The 22,595-nt window shown below is 37.3% G+C and overlaps 1 protein-coding gene across 1 annotated transcript in view; it reads right to left on the reverse strand.

Moving 5' to 3' along the window:
• Positions 1–22,595, reverse strand: part of SPATA16 (spermatogenesis associated 16) — a 208,960-nt gene that overhangs the window by 74,923 nt on the left and 111,442 nt on the right. The window contains exon 5 of the mRNA XM_039236522.1: positions 4,292–4,376. Within this exon, the coding sequence (XP_039092453.1) occupies positions 4,292–4,376 (85 nt within the window). The remainder of the gene's footprint in view (positions 1–4,291; positions 4,377–22,595) is intronic.

The following is a 22,595-nucleotide window of genomic DNA, read 5'->3' on the forward strand; positions in this document are numbered from 1 at the left end:
CCACACCAGTTAACCCATGTGGCTGACAGCATGGCAGAAAGTGAAGGTGAGAAGCCAGGAAAGGGAAATAAGAATGGAAGAAGATGGTGTCTTGTTTGTTTCCTGATGCTATTAAATCTTACCCTGGATCTAAGGGGCAAGTGGGTTAGGAGGTGGACTCCAGTTTACTGTCAAAAATCTTGAAATAAAATTAATACTTCAGGAGTAATGTATAATACATAGTGGTCACTGCTTCAAAATAGCTAATTCTCAGAAAATTTCCATTTTGTTAATTGGTTCAGAATTGTGATGAGGTCTCAAGGTGTTTGAGAAAATGAAAGTGGCTGATAATAGGAGACTGGGTATTGGGTTGCAGAGGCATGCATGCAACTACAGTTGTGACAAGTTATTTCCAACCCTCTCTAGCTCTGAAGAGGTGATGCTATTATAGAATAACATGTGCAAACACTTTTATTTAGAGTGATATATTCTGGTGTGAGCTGTCATGCAGTGTGGAGTTTTATGCCTTTTTTTTCTCACTGGGTTGATGATATGAAAACCATTCCTAATACAATTGAAAAGGATTCTTGAGCTCACCAAAGCAAAGGTCTGTTCTTTTGCATCCAAGGGTTTATAAGACAACAATCTGTGAGAGTAGGTGTAGACTGGTTCTCACCTTTTTACATCCTGAAATTTTCCATTTCCTGTTTAAGACCTCTAAGAAGAATAACTGATCAGAATGGTAGGTATTTTATGTGGTTGAAAGGAAGATATACAGTGACTTCATCACTTACAAAAGTAGTGAAAATGGCTTCTGTCTAAGCCTTCATGGATGTCTGTGAATGTATATGCAGGTACAGTTTCTTGTCTGTGATGTTTGGGGGGCATTCTTAAATTCAACAGTGTAATTGTCATGGTGGATTGGGTGGTGGAGCATCCATGTCTCCCTGTCTTTAAAGACGGCATGGACTGGGCACTCTCTGGCAATGTCCAAAAGCCCCTTTTGATTTAGGACAGAAGGTTTAGGGGGAAAGATGTATACATTTAAATTAAGATCACAAAGAGGTAGGCTCACATTAGGAAATATGTAATTGCTGAGTATGGCGTGGTGTGCTAATGTTGAGGCTAATTAGTGGGGTTTAGTTTATGGACTTTATCTGCAGGATGAAATTTCTAATTATGTCACTTCTTTCTATCTTAATAGATGTGACATCATTTTTGGATGTGCTTAAAATATTAGATTTCAGTGCTAAAATAAACTTTGAGAATAAACCTTCCAAAAACACTTTCTGCTGGTCTCTCTTATTTTCTAGTTGCCTTAGGTTAGATAATTATTTCGTGTTATAACTTAGACTGAATCAGACCTGATTTCCAAACAAAGGCTGTTTTCCGATATGCCAAGTTGCTTCAAATTAAAAGAGAAAAAGAGTAACTCAACACCCCAAAAATGAATAATCCAATTAAGAATGGGCAGAACACATGAATAGACATTTTTCAGATAGCTAAAAGACCCATGAAAAGATGCTCAACATTACTCTTCAGCAGGGAAATGCAAATCAAAACTACCATGAGATATCACCCCACACCTGTCAGAATGGCTAAAAAATAAATAACACAAAAAACAACAGGTATTGGTGAGGATGTGGAGAAAGGGGAACCCTGTTGTACTGTTGGTGGAATGCAAACTTGTGCAGCCACTCTGGAAAACAGTATGGAGGTTCCTCAAAAAGTTAAAAATAGAACTACTCTAGACCCAGCAGTTACTCTACTAGTTATTTACACAAGGAATGCAAAAATACTAATTCAAAGGGATACATGCACCAAGATGCTTATTGCAGCATTATCTACAATAGCCAAATTAAGGAAACAGCCCAAGTGTCCATCAACTGATGAATGGATAAAGAAGTGGTATATATAAACAATGGAATATTATTCAACCATAAAAAAGAATGAAATCTTGCCATTTGCAACAACATGGATGGATCTGGAGAGTATAATGCTAACTGAAACAAGTCAGTCAGAGAAAGACAAATACCATTTCACTCATGTGTGGAATTCAGGAAACAAAACAAATGAGCAAAGGGTAAAAAAGAGAGAAAAAGGGAGACAAACACAGGAGCAGACTCTTAACTATAGAGAATAAACTAAAGTTGCTAAAAGGGAGGTGGGTGGGGGTGATGGGTTACACAGGTGATGGGGATTAAAAAATAATAATCATCAAAATAAAAGAGAAAAAGAGAATACAAAGAGAAATGTTTTTATCTTTTATTAATACAGAATAATTAAATAATAGCATTTGTTTTCTTCCTTTTTGCATAGCAAATATGCATGTATTGGTAAGTGAAGATTATTTTCTTAGTTTGATTAAATAAAGTGGGGATATTAGTGTTCTTTGAAAGCTAAAGGAAACAGAAAAAAAATATTTACAGTAAGTCTTAACCAGTCTTAGGTTTCACCAACACTAGATCTATTTTTTCCTTGTTCAATGTAGAAAACACAGGAAATAGTTGATATTTGTTTAGTGAATTAATAAATTAAATCAAACATTCATTTGGGACGTACTATATGTCAAGCTTGCTGAATGGTATCTAATCCTTAAGATTCATCTCCTTTCCCGCTTTTCTCCAGGAGCTTCTGAAATCCTTTAATAAAAAGTTTTCTTCCTATATTATATCAAAGTCCATATTATTTGCTTATATTTTATATCTAGCAATGCTTTACAACTATTTAGTTACACGACTATAAGTGACTGCTGCTGCTTTGCCTGTTCCATATTCAATTAGGAGGGATTTAAACTTATTAGCAAATTAGGGGCACCTGGGTGGCTTAGTCGGTTAAGCATCCGACTTTCGCTTAGGTCATGATCTCGCGGTTCGTGGGTTCCAACCCCACGTCGGGCTCTGTGCTGACTGCCAGCTCAGAGCCTGGAGCCTGTTTCAGAGTCTGTGACTCCCTCTCTCTCTGACCCTCCCCTGCTCACGCTCTCTCTCTCTCTCTCCTAGAAATAAATAAAAACATTATAAAAAAATTAAACTTAGTAGCAAATTAAAAAAATTTTTTTGATTAAAATTTTGCTTATCAGAAGGTCAATTTCTTTTTTCAAATAGTCACAGGTCTCAAGTATAGTAGGACTAATGTAAACTTTTATTTTTTATAGTAGGTTAAAACTCCAACTATTTAGATGGAACCATATAAATTAGTGAGCCTTTTATACAATAAATCTATTACTTTACTGTCTAATAAAGATAATACATGACCTAAAGAAAGAAAACCAGGGTCCAAGACACAGTAGTGAAAATATATGGGAAAAATCAGAAGACTATTGATAATTATTTCTCCCTTTCATATTTGTGTTTTAGCAGATCTTATTCTAGTTGGTTCAAAGGGTTCATATTAAATTAAATTATCTTGAAGTATGAGGAATAAGATGCCCCATACACTCTGGAGAGGAGAAGATATGGAGGAGGGAGTTGGCTTTTGTAGTTCACTTTCAAATATTTGAAAAAAAATTCATTTGGAAATACATTTCCATTTAGTCCATGTTGCCCTACTGGGAACCACTGGATTAAAGTTCTAAGGGAGTAGAAATCCACTTCATAAGAAGAAAACAGTTTAATAATTAGCAAATTGGATGCTGTTTCTTGGACTTAAATGAGCTCTTCATTTTGTATCTATTTCAGCAGAAAGTCATCGACAATTTGCTCAGAGAGGACAGGAAATGAACAGAATTGTATGTTGTAAAGAAGATTGAACTAGTAAATTCTAAATTCTCTTTATAATTTAAGAAATTATGACTCTCTTCTTGGGATCTCATTGACCTTTGATATGGCTTCTTGCTGCCATTTTGAATAATAAATGAGAAAGAAGATCTGCAGTTTGTTACTAAATATTACCCAACAAATACAACTGATCTTTGCATTTTCCTATTATGTAATTGATATTACTTCTAGCATCTGCTTTTACAGGTCATAGATCAAGAAGAATCTATGAGGATACAATGTTCATATTTTAAAGGATCATGCCATTATAGCAGCATACTTGGGAAAATAGTTCCTGGGATGTCTAAAATTTATATTGGGTTATAAAACTGAAGTAGGGGCCAAGGGTTAACAACCTTGAATTTTGCCCTTAAAATTAGTCACTTCATTATATGAAAGTCTACTTCATTATAAATACATTATTACTGAGTAGTGTCCTTATGATTGATATGTCCAGAGCTACCTTTTTCAGCAGTCTTTTAAGCACCAATTCTTCATTTTGGTTCTAAAAATGAGATGGGTTCCTCTTCCCTAACTGGGACATCCATTTTTACCTGCCAATACAGTTTGATGAGCTTGCTTATATGCTGTTCACTTCCTCCACAGAGCCAGAACATGTAGTCAGCAATCATGGCACTCCTAAGAACAAGGACAATTAAAAAAACAAAACCACAGATTTATAGGACAGAACAAAACCATAACATGTAGTATATATAAATACTGAGGAAGAACATTTTGTAATGTATAAAGTTTGACAAGACTAATATTGAGCAAAGCTCAAGCAAATTTTAGAATGTAGAAAATAGGGTTGTTTTTTCTTTCTACTTTTTTCTTTTTTCTTTTTTTTTTTGTAATCTAAGCCAAAAGGATAAGAGATGCAAGCAGCATTTGTCTTGTAGATGTTTTTTTTTTCTGTTTGTACAGTCCAAGAATATTTAAAGTCTATGAAGGAATGCATTATTTTGGTTGCCCCTTATTAGGCTTCAAAGCCTTTATAGAGCAACACATATTTTCGAGAGTCTAAAATACCTTCCAACCTAGCATCACATATATAGCTAAGTATTGTACTGCTATTTAAGCATATCTTAGACTCTACCTGAATTAAAGATTATTTACCTCTGATTAAATTTGCCTCCTTAAAAGTAAAACAAAAACAAAAACAAAACCCTTCCAATTCAACAAACACTTCCCTTCCCCAACTTTTGTGTTTAATTGAATTGGTTTTAGTATCTAGTGTGTACAACCACTGAATTAGTCTTATTAAGCTGAGAGGATATTTAAAACTATTGTGCAATTGATATTAATTCATTGCTTAGCACCCTTTGAAAAAACAGTTTACTTTTATGACTGTTCTGCTAGGCCTCTCTATTTCTTTTCTCCAGAGATTACAAATCCAATTAAATGTGACTAGAAGTAATTCCAAATTATCACGTTAGCCAATTAAACATATAATAATCCTGTGTACCTAATCACTAGTACCAAAAGTTTTATTTACTTAAGTAGAGCTATCACTGTGTGCCCCTGAATGTTTTTCTTATCTATTCTTGCAGATATGTGTTGTTTCTTGACATCACTGTAAATTGAATTAGAAATTCCTTTCCCTAAGTATAGGTTGTCTAAGGCACAGCAGCTATAAACTTACTATGGTACTCCATTGAAAGAATTAAAATGTTTAGATTCTTGCTCAGGACAGACAAAAACTAGGACTTTAAAAATAAACAGTGGAAAAAAAATCCCACCATTTGGAGGGTTATTCAGCTCAATATATTTCTTTTTACACATGTGGCATTGGAAAGGAGCTGTCCACTGACATTTCAAAATACATGACAATAGTTTAGCAATAACTCATTTTTCAAGAGCCCTTTAATATTTTTCAAAACCCCAGTTTAATGCTAAGATAAAGTGAGCTAGGAGGTTTTGATGTTGTGTGAATATATAAGAAGTAGAAAAAACGTTATAAAAATTACAGACAGTAGGGGGCAAAGATGAATTTCAAAATTCGCATTTTGATAGAAACACTTGGAAAAATTTTCCTCTCATGACTACCTAAAAAGGAAGTCTACTTGCACACATGTATTTATAGAAGTTGGGTACTCTTAGGTGATGACTTGATTCTTTCTGTACTCTGATTCCTCCTTCCATTACCATTTGGATATGTATATATTGCTCAACAAAAATTGTTTAAGGAGGACACCAACCATTAGTTAAACCAAGGATGGGAAAATATTTTCCAATAAAGGGTCAGATAGTAAATATTTTAGGCTTTGCACGCATGTGGTCTTATAACTACTCAACTTTACCTTGTGGAAGGAGTGATAGGCAATAAGTAAACGAATGGGGTTGTGTTCCATAAGACTTTATTTCCAAAAATATGTGGTAGGCTGGATTTGGTATAGTTGGCCTAACTCTAAGATAAATGATGAGGTTGAGCAATAGGTGGCAAGCATTGATATGATGTCAATTAACAGGCACCAGCTTCTGTATGTTCTGGCCACAGGCCCCCTAAAATATTTCAGTCTACTGTTTTCTCTTTAGGGACAATGTATATATTGTACTAAAATTTTTGTGCAGAGTTCAAGAAAGAAACTTTACAAATTTGAAACATACAAAAAATGTAAAAGATAATCCTGGATCATAGACACAGAGGCTTGAGTTAAATAAAAGCTAAATTGATAGTTTCTATCATATTAGTGATTGTTATCTTAGACGGGAACAATTGTGAGAGAAACAGAGAGATCATAACAGTGAATTTCTAGAGTTCTCCTGAATTTTTAATGTTTTTGGTGGTTTGGTTTGGACTTCACTACTGTAAAATAAGGAGTCTTAGTACTTTTATTAATGTTTTCCAAAAGTTGCTTTTCTTGTAATTATGTGCTGCCATCCTGATACATTCTTTAATTTTTTTTTAGTGTTTATTTGTGTTTATTTATCTTAGAGACAGACAGCGTGTGAACAGGGGAGGGGCAGAGAGATGGAGACACAGAATCTAAAGCAGGCTCCAGGCTCTGAGCTGTAAACATAGAGCCCAAAGTGGGGCTCAAACTCACAAGCCATGAGATCATGACCTGAGCTCATGTCAGAAACTCAGCGACTGAGTCACTCAGATACCCCAAACTGGGGACTCAAGTTTTTTTTTTTTTAACAAAGGAACACATCTCCAAATTTATATTGAAACAAGTGAGGAATTGAGATTTCTTGAAATTTATTATCTGACCTCAGCAAAGCACAATTCTTACAATAGTAAGAAGATACTGGTATTAAATAACAAAGTATGGTTTCACAAAGCTACATGTTTGCTGATATATTTTTCGTATTAGATTTCTTTTAATATTGGGAACACAATTTACACTGTAATTGCGTCAACCCCATTTTCTTCCCAGTGGAAGTGGCAGTTATGCTTTTACCACCCACCTTCCTTTGTTTGGTTCCCTATCATAGCTCTGCCTTACAGCTTAGCCTGTATAAATCAGTATAAAATTCAGTGGAAGAACATGAAAAGAGCATGGAAATAACATTATACCATGCAGTACTTGTGAGGCAAGAGACAGGGGTTTTCATCATGCTGAATTTTTAAAGGGCAAAGATAATTAATTAATCAACTCAGAGCATTTACGAGGAGTCAAGTACCTTGTGGGATCCTGGTCCTGGTCAACTCACCTCCCGAATCTCACGTTAACAGTATCCATGATTCTTCCTACTTTCCCTCAGGTATCTCTGTTTTACCTTTAGACCAATATCCTGGAGGCTAGTCAATGTGATTCAGTGTTGCTTCTAAATGTCTTTGTTTTGTTCTCATTATTCTACTTCAACTTATTTTCATTAATTTACCAAATATTGTCGCTGCACTGCAACTGTAGGATCATGTTAGCAAAACCCTTTTAATTGACAGTGAGTAGTCTCTTGCATCATATCTCATTCTACCCATGCAACTGTCCAGTAATTCATGCTCTCTTTCTTGTTTCTTTTCTTTTTTCTTTTTCATTTTCTTTTTTTTTCCCCTGGAGCTTTTCTACCAGCACACAGAAATGGTGTTGTTTCTGCCATCTTAAAACACCCCAAAACCTCTGTTGATCCACTTCCCTTCCAATTATCATCTTAATTCTTTCTTTCTATACAAAAAACAAACAACAACAAACCCACGAAAACTCCTTGAAAAACCCGTGTGTACTCTGCACCTTGAATTTCTCTCTCTGCTCTCTCTTGAGTTTGCTCCAATAAGGCTCTCATTCCCACTACTTCACTGAAACTGCTCTTTTCAGCACTGCTAATGATCCTCATGCTGCTAAAACAATGGTTCAGTTCTCAGTCTTCATTTTGCATGGAGTCTCCAGTTGCAAGTGAGGCTAATGCTTGTTCCCTCTTCTGGTATATACTTTCCCAGTTGGCTTCTGCAACTAGGCTCTTTCAGGTTTCCCTCCTATCTTACCGGTTGCTCTTTCCCATCTCCCTCTCTGCTACTTTCTCGTCTCCCTGAATTCCTACCTTTGGAGTACCCAAGGACACAATGCTTGGACTTCTCTCTCTTTCCAAATGCAATCCCTTGGTGATCTCATGATTTTAAATCCATTCTATCTATGGGTTGACAACACTTAACATTTATATCCTGAACTTAAAACCTCTTTTTGGATCTCAAGACTCCTGCAGAAATTATCTTCCTCACATCACTACTTGGATACCCAATAGGTATTTCAAACATAATATTTCTGTACTCAAGACTCTGATCCTCCTTACTTCCCTTCTTTCAGTCTCTACTGGTCTCCTCTGTCTATCCACTTTCTCAGGCCAAAAAATTGAAATTAGCACACCAGAGCAGGTCACTACTGTGCTTAAAACTGCAAAGGCTTCTTATCTCACTCAGAGTAAAAATCAGTTTTAAAAATGGCATTTGAGCCCCTTGCTATCTTGTCTTTGATCTCATTTCTGTCTACCCTGCTATTGCTCAAGAACAGGTACACAATTGCCTGCACTTGACAATCCCTTCCTCGAATTCTCTCTCTAAACACCCCCTGATCTCCTCGCTCAATTCCTTCAGGTCTTTTATCCGATGTTATTATTTTCTCAGTGAGGACTACCCTGACCACATTCCAATACGATCCATACCAAAGCCTAAAATATTTATTATCTGGGTCTTTACTGGAATGCAACCTTCCTGAAGGCAGGGATTTTTTTTTTTCTGTTTTATTCACTGCTCTATTCCCAGTGCCTAGAACAGCGTCAGTGTGGTAGTCACACAATAAATATTTATTGAATTAATGACCACACAATTTTTTGACTAAAAAAAATTAAATACTTGTTACAAAAAACCAAAAACAAAACAGACAAAACAAAACAGAGGGCTGTAGAATTACACTGCTTACTCGGATTCTAACATGAGCGGTCAGGCCTTGGATTCATTCACTGCTCCTGTTTAACAGATGCTTTTGTTCTGGAGGTGAGCGGGGAGTAGAGTGACAGGGTGGGCTTTGTCAGCGCAATGTGTCCAATGCAGAATCCAACATTTAGCTCATATGAGAGTTTAATAAATGCTAATGGATGCTGATTTATCTTTTACATAAATTATAGAGGAAAGGCACCAGGAAGCACATTAGCCTATTATGTTGTATCTACAATTATTTTTAACATGATGCGTTCAGTCATGTGTCAACAGCTATGGTTTCCTGTGAGCCTATACTACTATTCTTTTGATTCTATATTTGAGTTTATTTTAGAAAATTGTTTCTGAAGTCATATTTAATTTACTTAATCCATCTGTTAAGTGTAAAAGGGTCAGAATCTAGCTTTTAAATATATATGCTTCTAAATTAAAAGATTTTTGTGTCATAACTCAGCTTACTGTGAATCAAATCCCACTCCTACAGAACAGCAAATACACAATGCAAGAATTTGACATGTTATTATTAATAGGATAGGTATGGCTTTGCTTTCCAAATTAATACCATACAAGGATCACAGTATAGAAGCATTTTCATGCCAGCTGACTTTACAGATTGAATATTTCCAAACAGACTGTGTAATTCTAAGGGTATGAGCATATACTTTGACATTTCTCAAGGCCTCTGTTCATATTCAGAATTTGTAACATTTCTACTCAGCATGGCCACTTGGTGGTGTAAAACAATAAGATATGGGTAAACAAAAGAAAATCACAGCACACAATCAGCTGTGTGTTCTCATAGGGCCGACTGGCTGGGACCTTGAAAAGTCATTCGTTCATCACCTTGCCTTTAGGCAGGATCACACTTAAACCTTTCAAATGAGACTGATGAGAATCTATTCAGTTTTAAAGACCTCCGCAGAAGGACATTACTCCGCTTTCCTCACCGATTCCAGAGTTTCACAGCCATAAATAGCATCTTCTGCAGTTTTAGTCTCCTGGTTTCAGTTCTTTCTCCAGGGTTAGTGCAACCTAACTAGACCTTATCCTCTGAATAGCAGTTCTACATATTCTCACAAAAATTTATTAATCTCTCTTCCCTGGGTTAATTAATTAACCCCAATTGCTTTAATCTTTCTCCATGGGCCCTCTTTGCTTGACATTAGTCAGTTTCATGATTGTCTTTTCAATTTGTTTAAGTTCGACCTTTCCTTTCTTCTATACTTGGAAACTGACCTCTCTCAAGAGTCTAAGGATAATCTTACGGTGTTTGTATGCAGCTATTTCACTTACATAACTGGTATAGATACTTCTTAGAAGTGCCTCTATTGGATAGGTCTAAAAACAGAATCCTTCCCTATCACCAACATACCTAGGAGGTTGTTTCTTTTCTCCTGTACTTAAAAAAGCTAAAGAACACATGTATATATATGTTGTTAATTTAGATTAATTGATATTGATCAAAGTTTATAGTGTTTTTGATGGGGCGCCTGGGTGGCTTAGTTGGTTAAGTGTCCGACTTTCGCTTAGGTCATGATCTCGCGGTTCGTGGGTTCGAGCCCCGTGTCAGGCTCTGTGTTGACTGCCAGCTCAGAGCCTGGAGCCTATTTCAGTCTGTGACTCCCTCTCTCTCTGACCCTCCCTTGCTCACGCTGTCTCTCTCTCTCTCCTAGAAATAAATAAAAAACATTAAAAATAAAAAAATTTTATAGTGCTTTTGAATATGAATACACATTAATATTGAAGAGATTATATTCTAATCAAGAGGAGAACCAAACCCACTTAAGCACGTGTGTGCGCATGCGCGCGCGCCACACACACACACACACACACACACACACACACACACGAAACTTCTTTTGTAGGCTCACATATTTTCTACACAGCAATTAACCACAATGATCTTTAAAAACAATGTAAATATAAAATACCTGAAATAGAATCCAAGACCCTTTTGTGGTCTACTATTCTTGTGATACGTTGCCCTTGTTTTCCTCTTCAAAACACTTGCCATCATCCTCCAGTCACCTATGGCCTATTCAGTTGCTCAAAGCAAATAGGAATTTTCCTGCCTTGGGGCATTTGTGTATTTAGTTCCTCCTACCTGGAATCTATTCCTTCCACTTTTACCTGGCTGCTGCTTCTCAGGATTTGTACCTTTTGACTGTAGCTTGAATATTGGTGGCCTCTTCAGTGAGGCCTTCTCTAACCACTCTGTGTAAATAAGTTCTGCCTTACCATCCCTCAACTAGAAACTTACCCTTTTTCTGCATAAGTCTCACATTTTGTAATTCCTGGTTAGTATAACTATTACCTTCTTTTCCTAGACCTGTACTGCCCAGTATGGTAACCACTAGCCATATGTGGCAATTTATATTTTAAAGAATTAAAATTTAAATTTAAAATTCAGTTTCTCAGGTACATAAGGTATATTTCAGGTTCTCAATCTCCACATATGGCTTGTGGCTACTACACTGACTGACACGGAACATCCCCATCAACATCAGAAGTTTTAGTGACAACACTGTTATAGACTGCAAACCATAGTGCCTGCCAGTATGGTGCCTCACACAATTCCTGGTAAACAGTAGGTCCTTGGTTGATTTTATATGTCAGCTTGACTGGGCCACGCAGTACCCAGATGTCTGATTAAACATGATGTCTATGAGAAAGTTCTGTGTAAGAGTAACATTTGAATCTGTACACCGAGTAAAGCAGATTGTCTTTGCCTACGTGGGCATGGCTCATCTAATCCCTGGAAGGCCCGATAGAATAAAATGGCTGAGTAAAGGAGAATTCACTTTCTGATTGCTGTTGATTTGGGACATCAGGCTTCTCCTGCCTTTGGACTCAAATGTGGATTAGAACTTACACCATCAGCTGTCCGGTGATAAGTTATACCTCAGGCCCTTGGCCTGAGTCTGGAACTAAACCTGTGGCTCTCCTGAGTCTCCAGCTTGCCAAATTGCAGATCCTAGGACTTCTCAGCCTCCACAATTGCGTCAGTCTATTCTATATGTTTATATATCTTATTGGTTCTGTTTCTCTGGAGAATGCTCAGTAATTTATATTGGCTTTGGTCTGTACTTTGTTTATCTTTTCCCCTCATTTCATTATCCCTAGTCATTTGGTATTCATCAGGAAGCTTAGCCCCTACAGTGTTCTGAGTTCACATATTTCAGTGGTTGATGAGCATTGAAGAAGTGATTGTTTGGTTTCTCTACCTTTGTAACAAGTCTGCCTCTGTCCCTAATTGCCCAATTCTAATAGCTGAGAGTTGTCCCTGAGACCAACTCTCTACCTTTTGCAGATCAAATCTAGTTAATGTGTTCTGCCTTGAGTGTAGGTCCAGATTTTGATTAAACTGGGGTTTTAGAGATGCTTTCTTCTGCAGGATTGCCCAGGAATGGATAGTAGTTTTTCTTGAAGTTCACTGCCTACTTCTAGTCTGGAATTTCAAATATTGCCGGTCTCTAGACTGTCAAGTGATAACAACAAAAACAATAATAATAGTATTACTGTTACTGTTTGTAACAGCAACCAATATTTATAGAGTGCTTGTCATACATATAGTGTTTTTACATTGCATTTAATTCTTTTTATTTTTTAAATTTACTTTTGAGAGAGAGAAAGAGAGAGAGAGAGAGCTACCCAGGCATCCAGACATCTCATTTAATTCTTGAAACCAAGCTATGAAATGAGGAAACTGAGGTTTCTTAAGTTGAGGAGGCTAATTTCTAAAAATATTGACATCAGGGTCAGGATTCAACCAGATATATTTCTCATAAAATTCTGTATTCTTAGACATGGTTCTGTACTATTTCCATGTTGTCATTCTTTTCCTGTGCATCTTTTACAGATTCTATTATCTTGTGTTGGACTTCCCTGATGCTAATCTCTTGCCAACCTGTTGACCACTGATAAACTCTTTAAAAACCATATTCCTGTTAGTGATTAAGGGGAGGAGGGTTAGTATGGCCTACTGATGCCTGGTCCTCCTCCTTTATTCCCATCCCATGCTTGTCTCACTAGCAGTCATGTCTTCTTGTTAGTTCTGGCTTATTAATCTGACACAGTCAACTGTTCCTTTCCCGACCATGTCAAGAGATGTGATGTGATGTGATTTCTCACTTCTCTAGAAAATATATGTCTGGTTGAAGAGGTCTAGATGAATAGAATTCATCTCAGGCTATATATGAAGGTTTGATTTTGACTGTGATTATTTTTGTTCTGTGTGGAGAAACCAAATATAGTTATCAATATTATTAGGAAAACTTTACTATGTTTATTACAATAGGCAAGGTTGGGAGTCATGGTAGCATGGAAATGTATAAAGACATGATGCTGACCTTTATGAACTGCCAAAATAACTATTGATATGACAGCCATATTTGAAAGAGTAATCAAAATATAAGGCAGTTTTATAGCCATAAAGAACTATGCAAATGTTAAGTACATAATGTTAACTAAGAAGTAAAGTAAGCAGTAAAGGGGGAAATGATTACTCTTGGCTTCAATGGATTGATTCAGTCCTGCGGCCTGAAGAATGGCTAGCATTATTTTTAAGTGATGATGAAGAAAAGGAAGGTTTTGTTTTTATTTTTTGTTTTCCAGAGACATATTACATGCCAGTGCATTTAAGGTAGAAAGTATAATGCAGGATCCAAGGAGAGTCAGATGGTTTGTGTAAAGAATAAAGGGAATAAAGACCAGAAAATTATGTTCCAGACAGGTTATCGTAGGCCTTAGATTCCAGGCAAATGAATTTGAACTTTGCCTTGTAGACATTGGGGAATAACTGAAAGATTTTTGGCAGCGATAATAACATGCAAACGTCTAGTTTTAAAATCTCAGCCACACTGGTCTGGATTCTATGATGGGGAGGACAATTTATCCAGCCAGAACCTTTCAGACTTATGTTTAGTAGGGACAATGACAGCTTGTGGCTATCTTGGGCACATTCCTGGGATGTCACTTTTATGTGGTTTTAGAAGCAGTGTCCCTTGACATCTGGACCCACTTGCTTTCCAGCATGAAGAAGACAGTCTGGAGAACCAGGGTCCTGATAGGGCCATATGAATATAGAAAGGGGACTCAGTACATGTTTTTATTAGATTCATATTTGAATACTTCATGAATTATTTCATTCTACAAAGATGGAGGTTCTAAGATGAATATGACATTTCCTGTCATCAGGATCTAATGGAGATGCAAACATACACAGATAATTATATCACAGTGAGTAAAGTGGAATAATTGATATATACACTAATGCAGTTGATAGGGTTGATGTGCTTGGGGAGGAGGACCTGGAGAAGATGAAAGCCTGGATCAGCCTAAAATGCTGAGCAGGAGTTAGCCAAGCAAAGGGAGAATGCTCTGAGAAGGTCATCCTTGGCATTGGGTACAACTTGAACACAGGTTCAGAAGTTAGAAGGAGGAGGAAGAGTGGGAACCCCCAAAAGGATCATCTTACTGAGTTTAGAGCAAGCAAGGAAAGCATGGGGAAGGCATAAAGGAACATGGATTTCATCATGTGGATTCTAAGTACAGAGTAATATGGAATGTTCTAGGGTTTAGAGAGATAATCTTGGCAAGTCTTTAGAGGATGCATTTGAAGGGGAGAAGACTGGAAGTGGGAGCTCATTGTAGCAGTTCTGAGAGACAATGCACGAGCCTTAACTAGGCTCATGGGAAACTGAGTGACTACAGACAAACGGGAAACTGAGATATTGGCACTATTCCTTAGGACAAAGCCAAATGACAAAGGCATGTGAGAAGGAATTTAAGTCCTTAAATATGGTAATACTCCAGGCTCTGTGGTGACCTGGTGTCAGACACTAGAAGCAGTTTCCATAAAGGAATATCCTGTTAATCTTTTGATAAAGAGAAACCTAAAGATGATTTTTTTTCCTTTTCCAGATGGATGGACTCGTATGTGATTCTCAAGAAAATCATAAATAATGATAAGACAATAATGGGCTTAGCCTAAAGCCAACATTGTAACTCTTAGGTAGAGACTGACGGGTATCACAAACCGGCATCAGCTTAAGTACTGTGCTGCCTTGACTCCCTGAAAAGCATTGATGAAGCCTGATAAACCTGAGTTGTTTTCATGGTGCTCATCCTTGAAGCTTTCCTTTTGGAACATTCTTCTAGGCAATGTTCCTGCCAGTGACCTGTCTCCTGTCTCACCGTATCATGCATCACTCTCCTATGACCAAGAATTGAACCCCCATCCTTGGAACATTTCTTCACCAGCAGAGGGCACTCTCACCTTTTGATATTTGTGAAAATTCAGAACCTGTTTTTCTCTAATCTTGAACAGGATTATAAAGTTTTGTCCAATTTTTGGTGGGATCAAAGGGGTAGGCGCAAAATTAGGAAAAAATGAGGCATGTCATCTTAGGTCATCTTGAAAAGGGACAAAAGCCAGAGGAGAGGCTGGCTATACAAAGCCAGGCAATCCTGAATCTAATTTTGCTTTCAGTAGTGCATACCAGCAGTTTCTGAAGCCAATATAAAATGTAAAGCAGTTGGAAAGAAGACTGTACCGAGCAGAAAATAAACCCATTCACAGCAAAGGAACAGCTTTCAGCGAAAGTAGCCAGAACTAACTCTTGTTACTCCCTAGAAATAAGAAAAAAGTACAGTCTTACTGCTTGCCATGCTATCTCTTGATCTCTGCTTGGGTAGGGAAGCATCTCAGAATATACTGAGAGTATGATAAACCATCCTGACTATTTAGCATATTGTGTAACTGGAATGCAATCATAAACTCAGCTGCTTATTTTTTCAAGTGACCTTTAGGTAAAGACAGAGAAAGTGAGGACAAGAGTGATTAGCAGGCATAGGCAGACTTATATTATTATTATTTTTTTTTACCATTTTATTTATTTTTGAGAGACAGGCAGAGCATGAATGGGGGAGGGTCAGACACAGAAACTGAAGCAGGCTCCAGGCTCTGAGCTGTCAGCACAGAGCCTGATGCGGGGCTCCAACTATAAATCTACAAATTTCAGGTTGAAACCATTATTATTAACATGACTACTGCCAACCTGAGGGTGAATGTGGGGGTTGGTGAGGGTCAGAAGTTGAATCAGATGTTCCCAACTCTGGCAAGTTTGGTTCCTATACTGAAAGGATAGGAATGGTATGAAAGCAGGTTAGAATAAATTGGATGTGAGCTGGAGGAAAGGAGCATTAAACCTAGGGAATGTCCTTATATTAATATGGTCAAAATTGTTATTTGGGAATCTTGACACTTAAGTGAATCTTTAAAACAATTTTATATGTAGCATTTTCAATGTAATCCAAATAGGAAAACCTCCACAACAAACACCATTACCACCACTGCTACTAACAACAAAACTTTTTGTGAAAATCCCATGAAGATACAATAAAGAGTCTGTTGTCCAAATGTTAGCAGCTCACTGGTGGAGGACTGGCTCACGCTTCCAAGATAGCAGAGGGCTATAAAAAAGCATATAAGCATTTGCTGATTTTATGAGTGATATATATTCAGAGTGGACATTTGGCAAAATTATCATGTGTTCAGTTTTGCTTTTCACACTTTTCTAGACCTCTTTAAATAGTCCATGCCTCTGTTGTGGCATCTCTTTTCTTTTTTCTGATGTAGTCTATTCAGATTCCGGCCGGCAAAGATCCTCCACAGTAAAACCCACCTTCACCTGGCCTTAACTCACTATTACAGGATTTGACTTCTCTCTCTTTCAATATTTTCCTTAATTTAAGCATCTCCATTCTGCTTCTCAGTTTTTTCCAAGGCAACAGTACATCTAGAGATAAATAGGCAATTTGTAAGACATCAAAAAGTCCTCTGCCCCCAAAATGTTTCTCTCGATGACTTGAAGTACCATAAAATGACACATTAGTCTCTTCTTTAGGTCAAAATATTAAATGACATTGCACATTTGTATTTTCTCCGAAGGTGAAGGCATCATCGCTTTTTTCATATTAAAAATTTTTAAATATTTATTTATTTACGAGAGACAGAGCACGAGTAGGGGAGGGGCAGAGAGAGAGGGAGACACAGAATGTGAAGCAGGCTCTACACTCTGAGCTGTCAGCAGAGCCTGATGCGGGGCTAGAACCCACGAACCATGAGATCATGACCTGAGCTGAAGTCGAATGCTCAAACGACTGAGCCACATAGGTGCTCTAGCATTATCATTTCTTAATAACTAGTATTAAGTTATTTCATCAGATTAATAGACAATATAGCACAGGGATTGAGAACATAGACATGGGAGCTAGAATGCCTTTATTTAAAACCCAACGCTGTTATTTGCTATCTATATGACTGTGGATAATTGTCAAACCTCTCTGTGCCTCAGTTTCCTCATATTACTATGCAAATAATAATAGTTGCCAACCTAACAGGATTGTCAGAAGGATTAAATGTTCTGCTATATGTAATGCACATAAAGAAGTGGAGCACATAGAGTACTTGGGAAGCACTCAATAAGTGTTAGCTTGAAAATTATTATTCTGCCCAGACATTAACACTGATACTTAGGAAAATGAAATACACATTGCTTCGCTGAGAAGCTTGTACCCAAACAGGCTTGTTTGGACTGCTTCAAAGTGTATTGATTTTCTAGATTATTAAAATTTTTTTCTTGAACTTAAAAGACTTATAGAAGCTTGTAACTAATATAGGTGGTGTAGTTTTGTGAGCCTTCAGTATGAATGCTGCTCTCTTGGTGCAGCCTTCTTGAGCCCTTATTATACTTAAATATTCTTGCATTCCACCCTGTCATACATTTTGCTTGTAAGTCTTCCCTTGGAGCCCTTTAATTTTCCTTTGTAGATTAGCCATTGGTATTCTTTAAAAGCATCTCTGATATAGTATAATTTTGTGGAGGGCAGGAATTGTGTCTTATGCACCATTATGAATCCACCGGAGACTTGCACAGTATAGGCACTTGCTACATGATTATCAAATGAATGGATAAATGAAAGATCCATAAGGCCAGAGATTTTTGAAGGTGTGCTCATTGCTGTATCCCCAAGTATCTAAAACAGTGGCTAGCACATAGTAGGTCATCAATAAATATTTGCTGATGATTTAGTTGCAAGAAGGAAGGCACAGATGTGCTGCTGAAGTTAAATGGGATTTTGCTTATGAAACTAAGTTTTCCGCTGATTTACATTAAATATTTTGAGATCTATTCCTCCAGAAAAAAAAAAGTACATTGGGGAAGCAAACTATGGTACATAGAGTAGGACATTTGCTTCCTCCTTTGGAGCTATTTCTCTGCAGGTAGGGGAGAGTAGTAATAGTTGTTATTCATTAGCTATATTCCTTTGTCCCTAGCCATAGCTACTACTTCATTCATTCACTCATTCATCCAACCAAAAGCTATTGACCATTTGGTTCATGAAGGACACTGTGGCTAATGATGGGTAGCAATAAGGCATGCAGGATATGCAAAGATACGGAATTTATGTTTGAGTAGCTGAAATAAAGTGTAGTGCGCTTAGCCATCGTGAATAAAGTGTGATGGTCTCATACAATTCACTTCTAAGAAAATGTGCTTTGTCTGTGATTCCTGATGAAGAAGCAGGTTCAGGTGATCCTCATCTTCTTTTCTGTCTGGATCAGGATGTACAGTCAAATTTTACAGTCTGATGATACCACCCAGAGGAAACATATTGGCCAAAACATGCATGATGAGCAATCACAGATATAGAAGAAGAGCAGGACATCCAAAAAAGAAACACTGAGTAGCAGCTTTAGGCTGCCTTGATAGATACACACCTTGAGAGTGTGTGTGCTCGGGTTGTTCTGCTTAGGAGAAAACCTCAGGGGAGAGAAGTCAGCACTGTGATGCTCACACTCTTGCCTCCACGCTTATGATGACCATACACCTAGGTTTTCTAAAAACAGTCCTAGTCTATTCTTGTTGTCCTAGGGTCATTCATAGGCACCCTTTTACTATCAAAATTTTCATGGTTTAGAATATAAATGATGTGGTCTCCTATTGTTTTTTCACTGAAGATGTTTTAGAGCACGCATGCACGTTGCACAGTCATCCTCCTTGGTTAAATATATGTGGTTAATACTCTGTAAAGAGAATTGTTTATCTTATCTCTAGTAGGATTATAAAGTCTTGAAGAGCAGGAATCTCATTTTTTGCTTCCTCTATTCCTTCTTTCTGGCGAGAGCTGATTATATAGTAGGCTGCAATACATTCCTATTAAATTGTTTTTAACTTTTTCTCTGACTTAAGATTGTATGGAAAAATGCATATGCAAGTACTTTTTTTTCTCCTATATGTATTTTCTTAGAGATAAATGTATTTATCCTTAGTTTGCTAGATGACTTTCTTACAGAATTTATCAGGAGATGTAATCCATAGGAACCCTGATTTTTATGCTAAAAATCATTTCCAAATGCTTATTTTGTAGTCTTAAGTTTATAGATTGGAATAAGAAAGGTTTGGCTAATAGACAATCAAGATGCATTTTCACTACTTCACAGATTGTCCAAGACATACAATTATACTAACAGAAAGTAAAATTTCTCTACATTATTTCTTAGATTATATATTATTTCATCTATTTCTTAGATGAAAAGAGAATACAAGGTGGGAAAAAGGAGGGATTCTAGATATGAACAGTATAAGGAAAGTAGTAAGATTGAAAATTAAAACGGTATGTGTATTAAAGCAAACAACTATTTATTTATTTATTTATTGGGCCCCTACTATGTGCCAGTTACAAGTAATATTTACTATTGAGCTTTTGGGACAGAATACATGGAAGATGTTAGAGGCCAGATGCTAGACTCTAGCACAACTGTTTGCAAGGTAACAGCCCTTTTACTCTTAGGAGAAGCTTTTGTATTCTTGAACTGGCTCATGGCATTGATTTTAGGAAACTTTCACATTTCTTTTGGAACACAGTGCAATATCCAACTGTTTATTTCGATGTTTGCTTGAAGGGAGTTTAATGTAGGCAGAGACAATGCTCTTCCACTGCCCTCCATAAACCCCAGTTTGCATGGTGTTTGTCTTATTTTTTTAAATTGTGTTTTTAATTTTGCAAATGTTCCCAGAGGCATTAAGTAATGGTAGCATATTTATAAATTAAAATATAAATAAATAATTTTGGATAGCAATGACAGCTGGCGAGTATTTTTTCAAGTGAGTTGTTTGTAAGGAAAGAAACAGTTCTGTGAGCATGATGAGACAAACCATACCAGCTCACAGAAGGGGAGACTGTGAATCAAGATTCTGAGAATCTTGAGGCAATAGGTGTCTCCCTTGAGGGATGGTGTGGGGCTTCAGGCTGTGTCTAGCGTCAGTGGTAGAGTGAGGTCTATGGGGCTAGATACATCATACATTATAAGGATAAATATTCATCGTGAGTGTAGGGAAAATCCTGCTTTTTATTATACTCATATGCTCCACTTGGTTCTGAGTATAAAAGAGTTAATAGTAACCCTGCTAATGCACTTGTGAGCTGCTACTACTGTGAGTAGGAATCAAAGGTGAAGCACGGGAAGTCCCAAGGCTCTGCCCTAATGGGATCCATTCCAGAGTTTCTTGAATCCAGAAAGTGCTGGGGCTTGCATCCCTCAGGAGACAACTCGGTCATTTGTGTCTCAAAGAGAGGCAAGGTTTTAAAAATCTATAGCCATAGCCATGATTTTACAGAATTTATTTGAGGAAAGCAAAATCTTTCACAGAAATCAGTTGGTAGAGACTCATGACTCAAAGACAGTCTTTCGAGCAATTAACATTTATAACACAACAAACTTATGAAAAGAATCTTATGGGATCCCTAGGGGTATGTAGACTACACCAGCAGAGAGGGAATTCTCTTTGCCCTCGGGGTTGGGGCTTCTTCCCAGTTCTTTGGCGAGGAACCCCAAAACTGAAGACTGATATAAACCCAGTAACAATGGGGCACCTGGGTGGCTCTGTATTGTCATACTTCTGCTCAGGTCATGATCTTGCAGTTCATGGGGTTGAGCCCCGCATCGGGCTCTGTGCTGACAGCAGTCTGGAGCCTGCTTTGGATTCTTTGTCTCCGTCTTTCTCTGCCCCTCCCCTGCTCTCTCTCACCCCCTCCCCCAGAAAGAAACAAAAACATTAAAAAAATTAAAATGGAAACAAACAGAGAAAAACCAGTAACAGCAAGGTCATATCAGGCATGCATTTAATCCAGAAGAATTCAAGAATATTGATATAAAAACAAAAGGAAAGATGAAATATAAATAATACCCAGTGCCAACTTGCCATTTTATTCAATAAACTTAAGCCCACAGGCAATGAATGGAGTCAGTCAAATCAGCAATACTCATTGCTAGTTTTTTTTTTTAATGTTTATTTATTTTTGAGAGAGAAAGAGAGACAGAGCATGAGCAGGGGAGGGACAGACGGAGAGAGGGAGACACAGAATCCGAAGTAGGCTCCAGGCTCTGAGCTGTCAGCACAGAACCCAATGTGGGGCTCGAACTCACAAACCATGAGATCATGACCTGAGCCGAAGTCAGATGCTTAACTGACTGAGCCACCCAGGCGCCCCTCATTGCCAGTTTTAAATGTATTTTTTTTAATGTGAGAAAGATGTTAAGGACTTCCCTGATCAATAGCAAAGAAACCAAACATCTGCCAGGGAAGTGGGTTGTCCGTGCCTTATAGGAAGAACTTTGATAATGAACTGTGGGTCAAGGAAGAGTTAGATGAACTGGTAAAGTCATGTCTGGAAGATAGAATAATGACAATCAAAAGGAAGGGCCACCATAAGAGAATCTTCATTAACTTGCCAAAATATTCCAAGCAGAGAAATTCTTGAGTGAGAGTTTCTGAATGTAATATCTCCATGGAATTACATGCTGAACATTACAATAAGTATTAAATGTGTTTTGTGAGCAAATCTGTACATATGTTGTATATACAAAGCCATGTACATGCCTTACATGCTAACATTAAAAACTAATCTAACATTAAAAACTAATTCATATCATGCTATTCCACTCTATCCTTTTCTGAAGTGTATCTGAGTCAGATCCCAGAAGTCCCAAGTCAGTTTGGGGAGAGGTAAAATCTTGTATTTTGCAGATGGGACCTTAAGCCCATATAGGGAGTTGTTTGCATTATTATAATTTGATGTGTGTTATTGCACAAAAAACCATAAAATACCTCAGAATAAACCTAACCAAGGATACAAGAGATCTGTATGATAAAAACTGTAGAAAACTTATGAAGGAAATTGAAGAAGACACAAAGAAATGGAAAAACATTCCATGCTCACGGATAGGAAGAATAAATATAGTTAAGATGTCATTACTACCCAAAGCACTCTACACATTCAATGCAATTCCAATCAAAATTGCACCAGCATACTTCTCAAAACTAGAACAAACTATCCTAAAATTTGTATGGAACCACAAAAGACCCCGAATAGCCAAAGTAATACTGAAAAATAAAACCAAAACGGGAGGTATCACC

This window comes from Hyaena hyaena, unplaced genomic scaffold (assembly GCF_003009895.1).
Source record: "Hyaena hyaena isolate Hyena2069 unplaced genomic scaffold, ASM300989v1 scaffold_112, whole genome shotgun sequence".
Taxonomy (NCBI): Eukaryota; Metazoa; Chordata; class Mammalia; order Carnivora; family Hyaenidae; genus Hyaena; species Hyaena hyaena.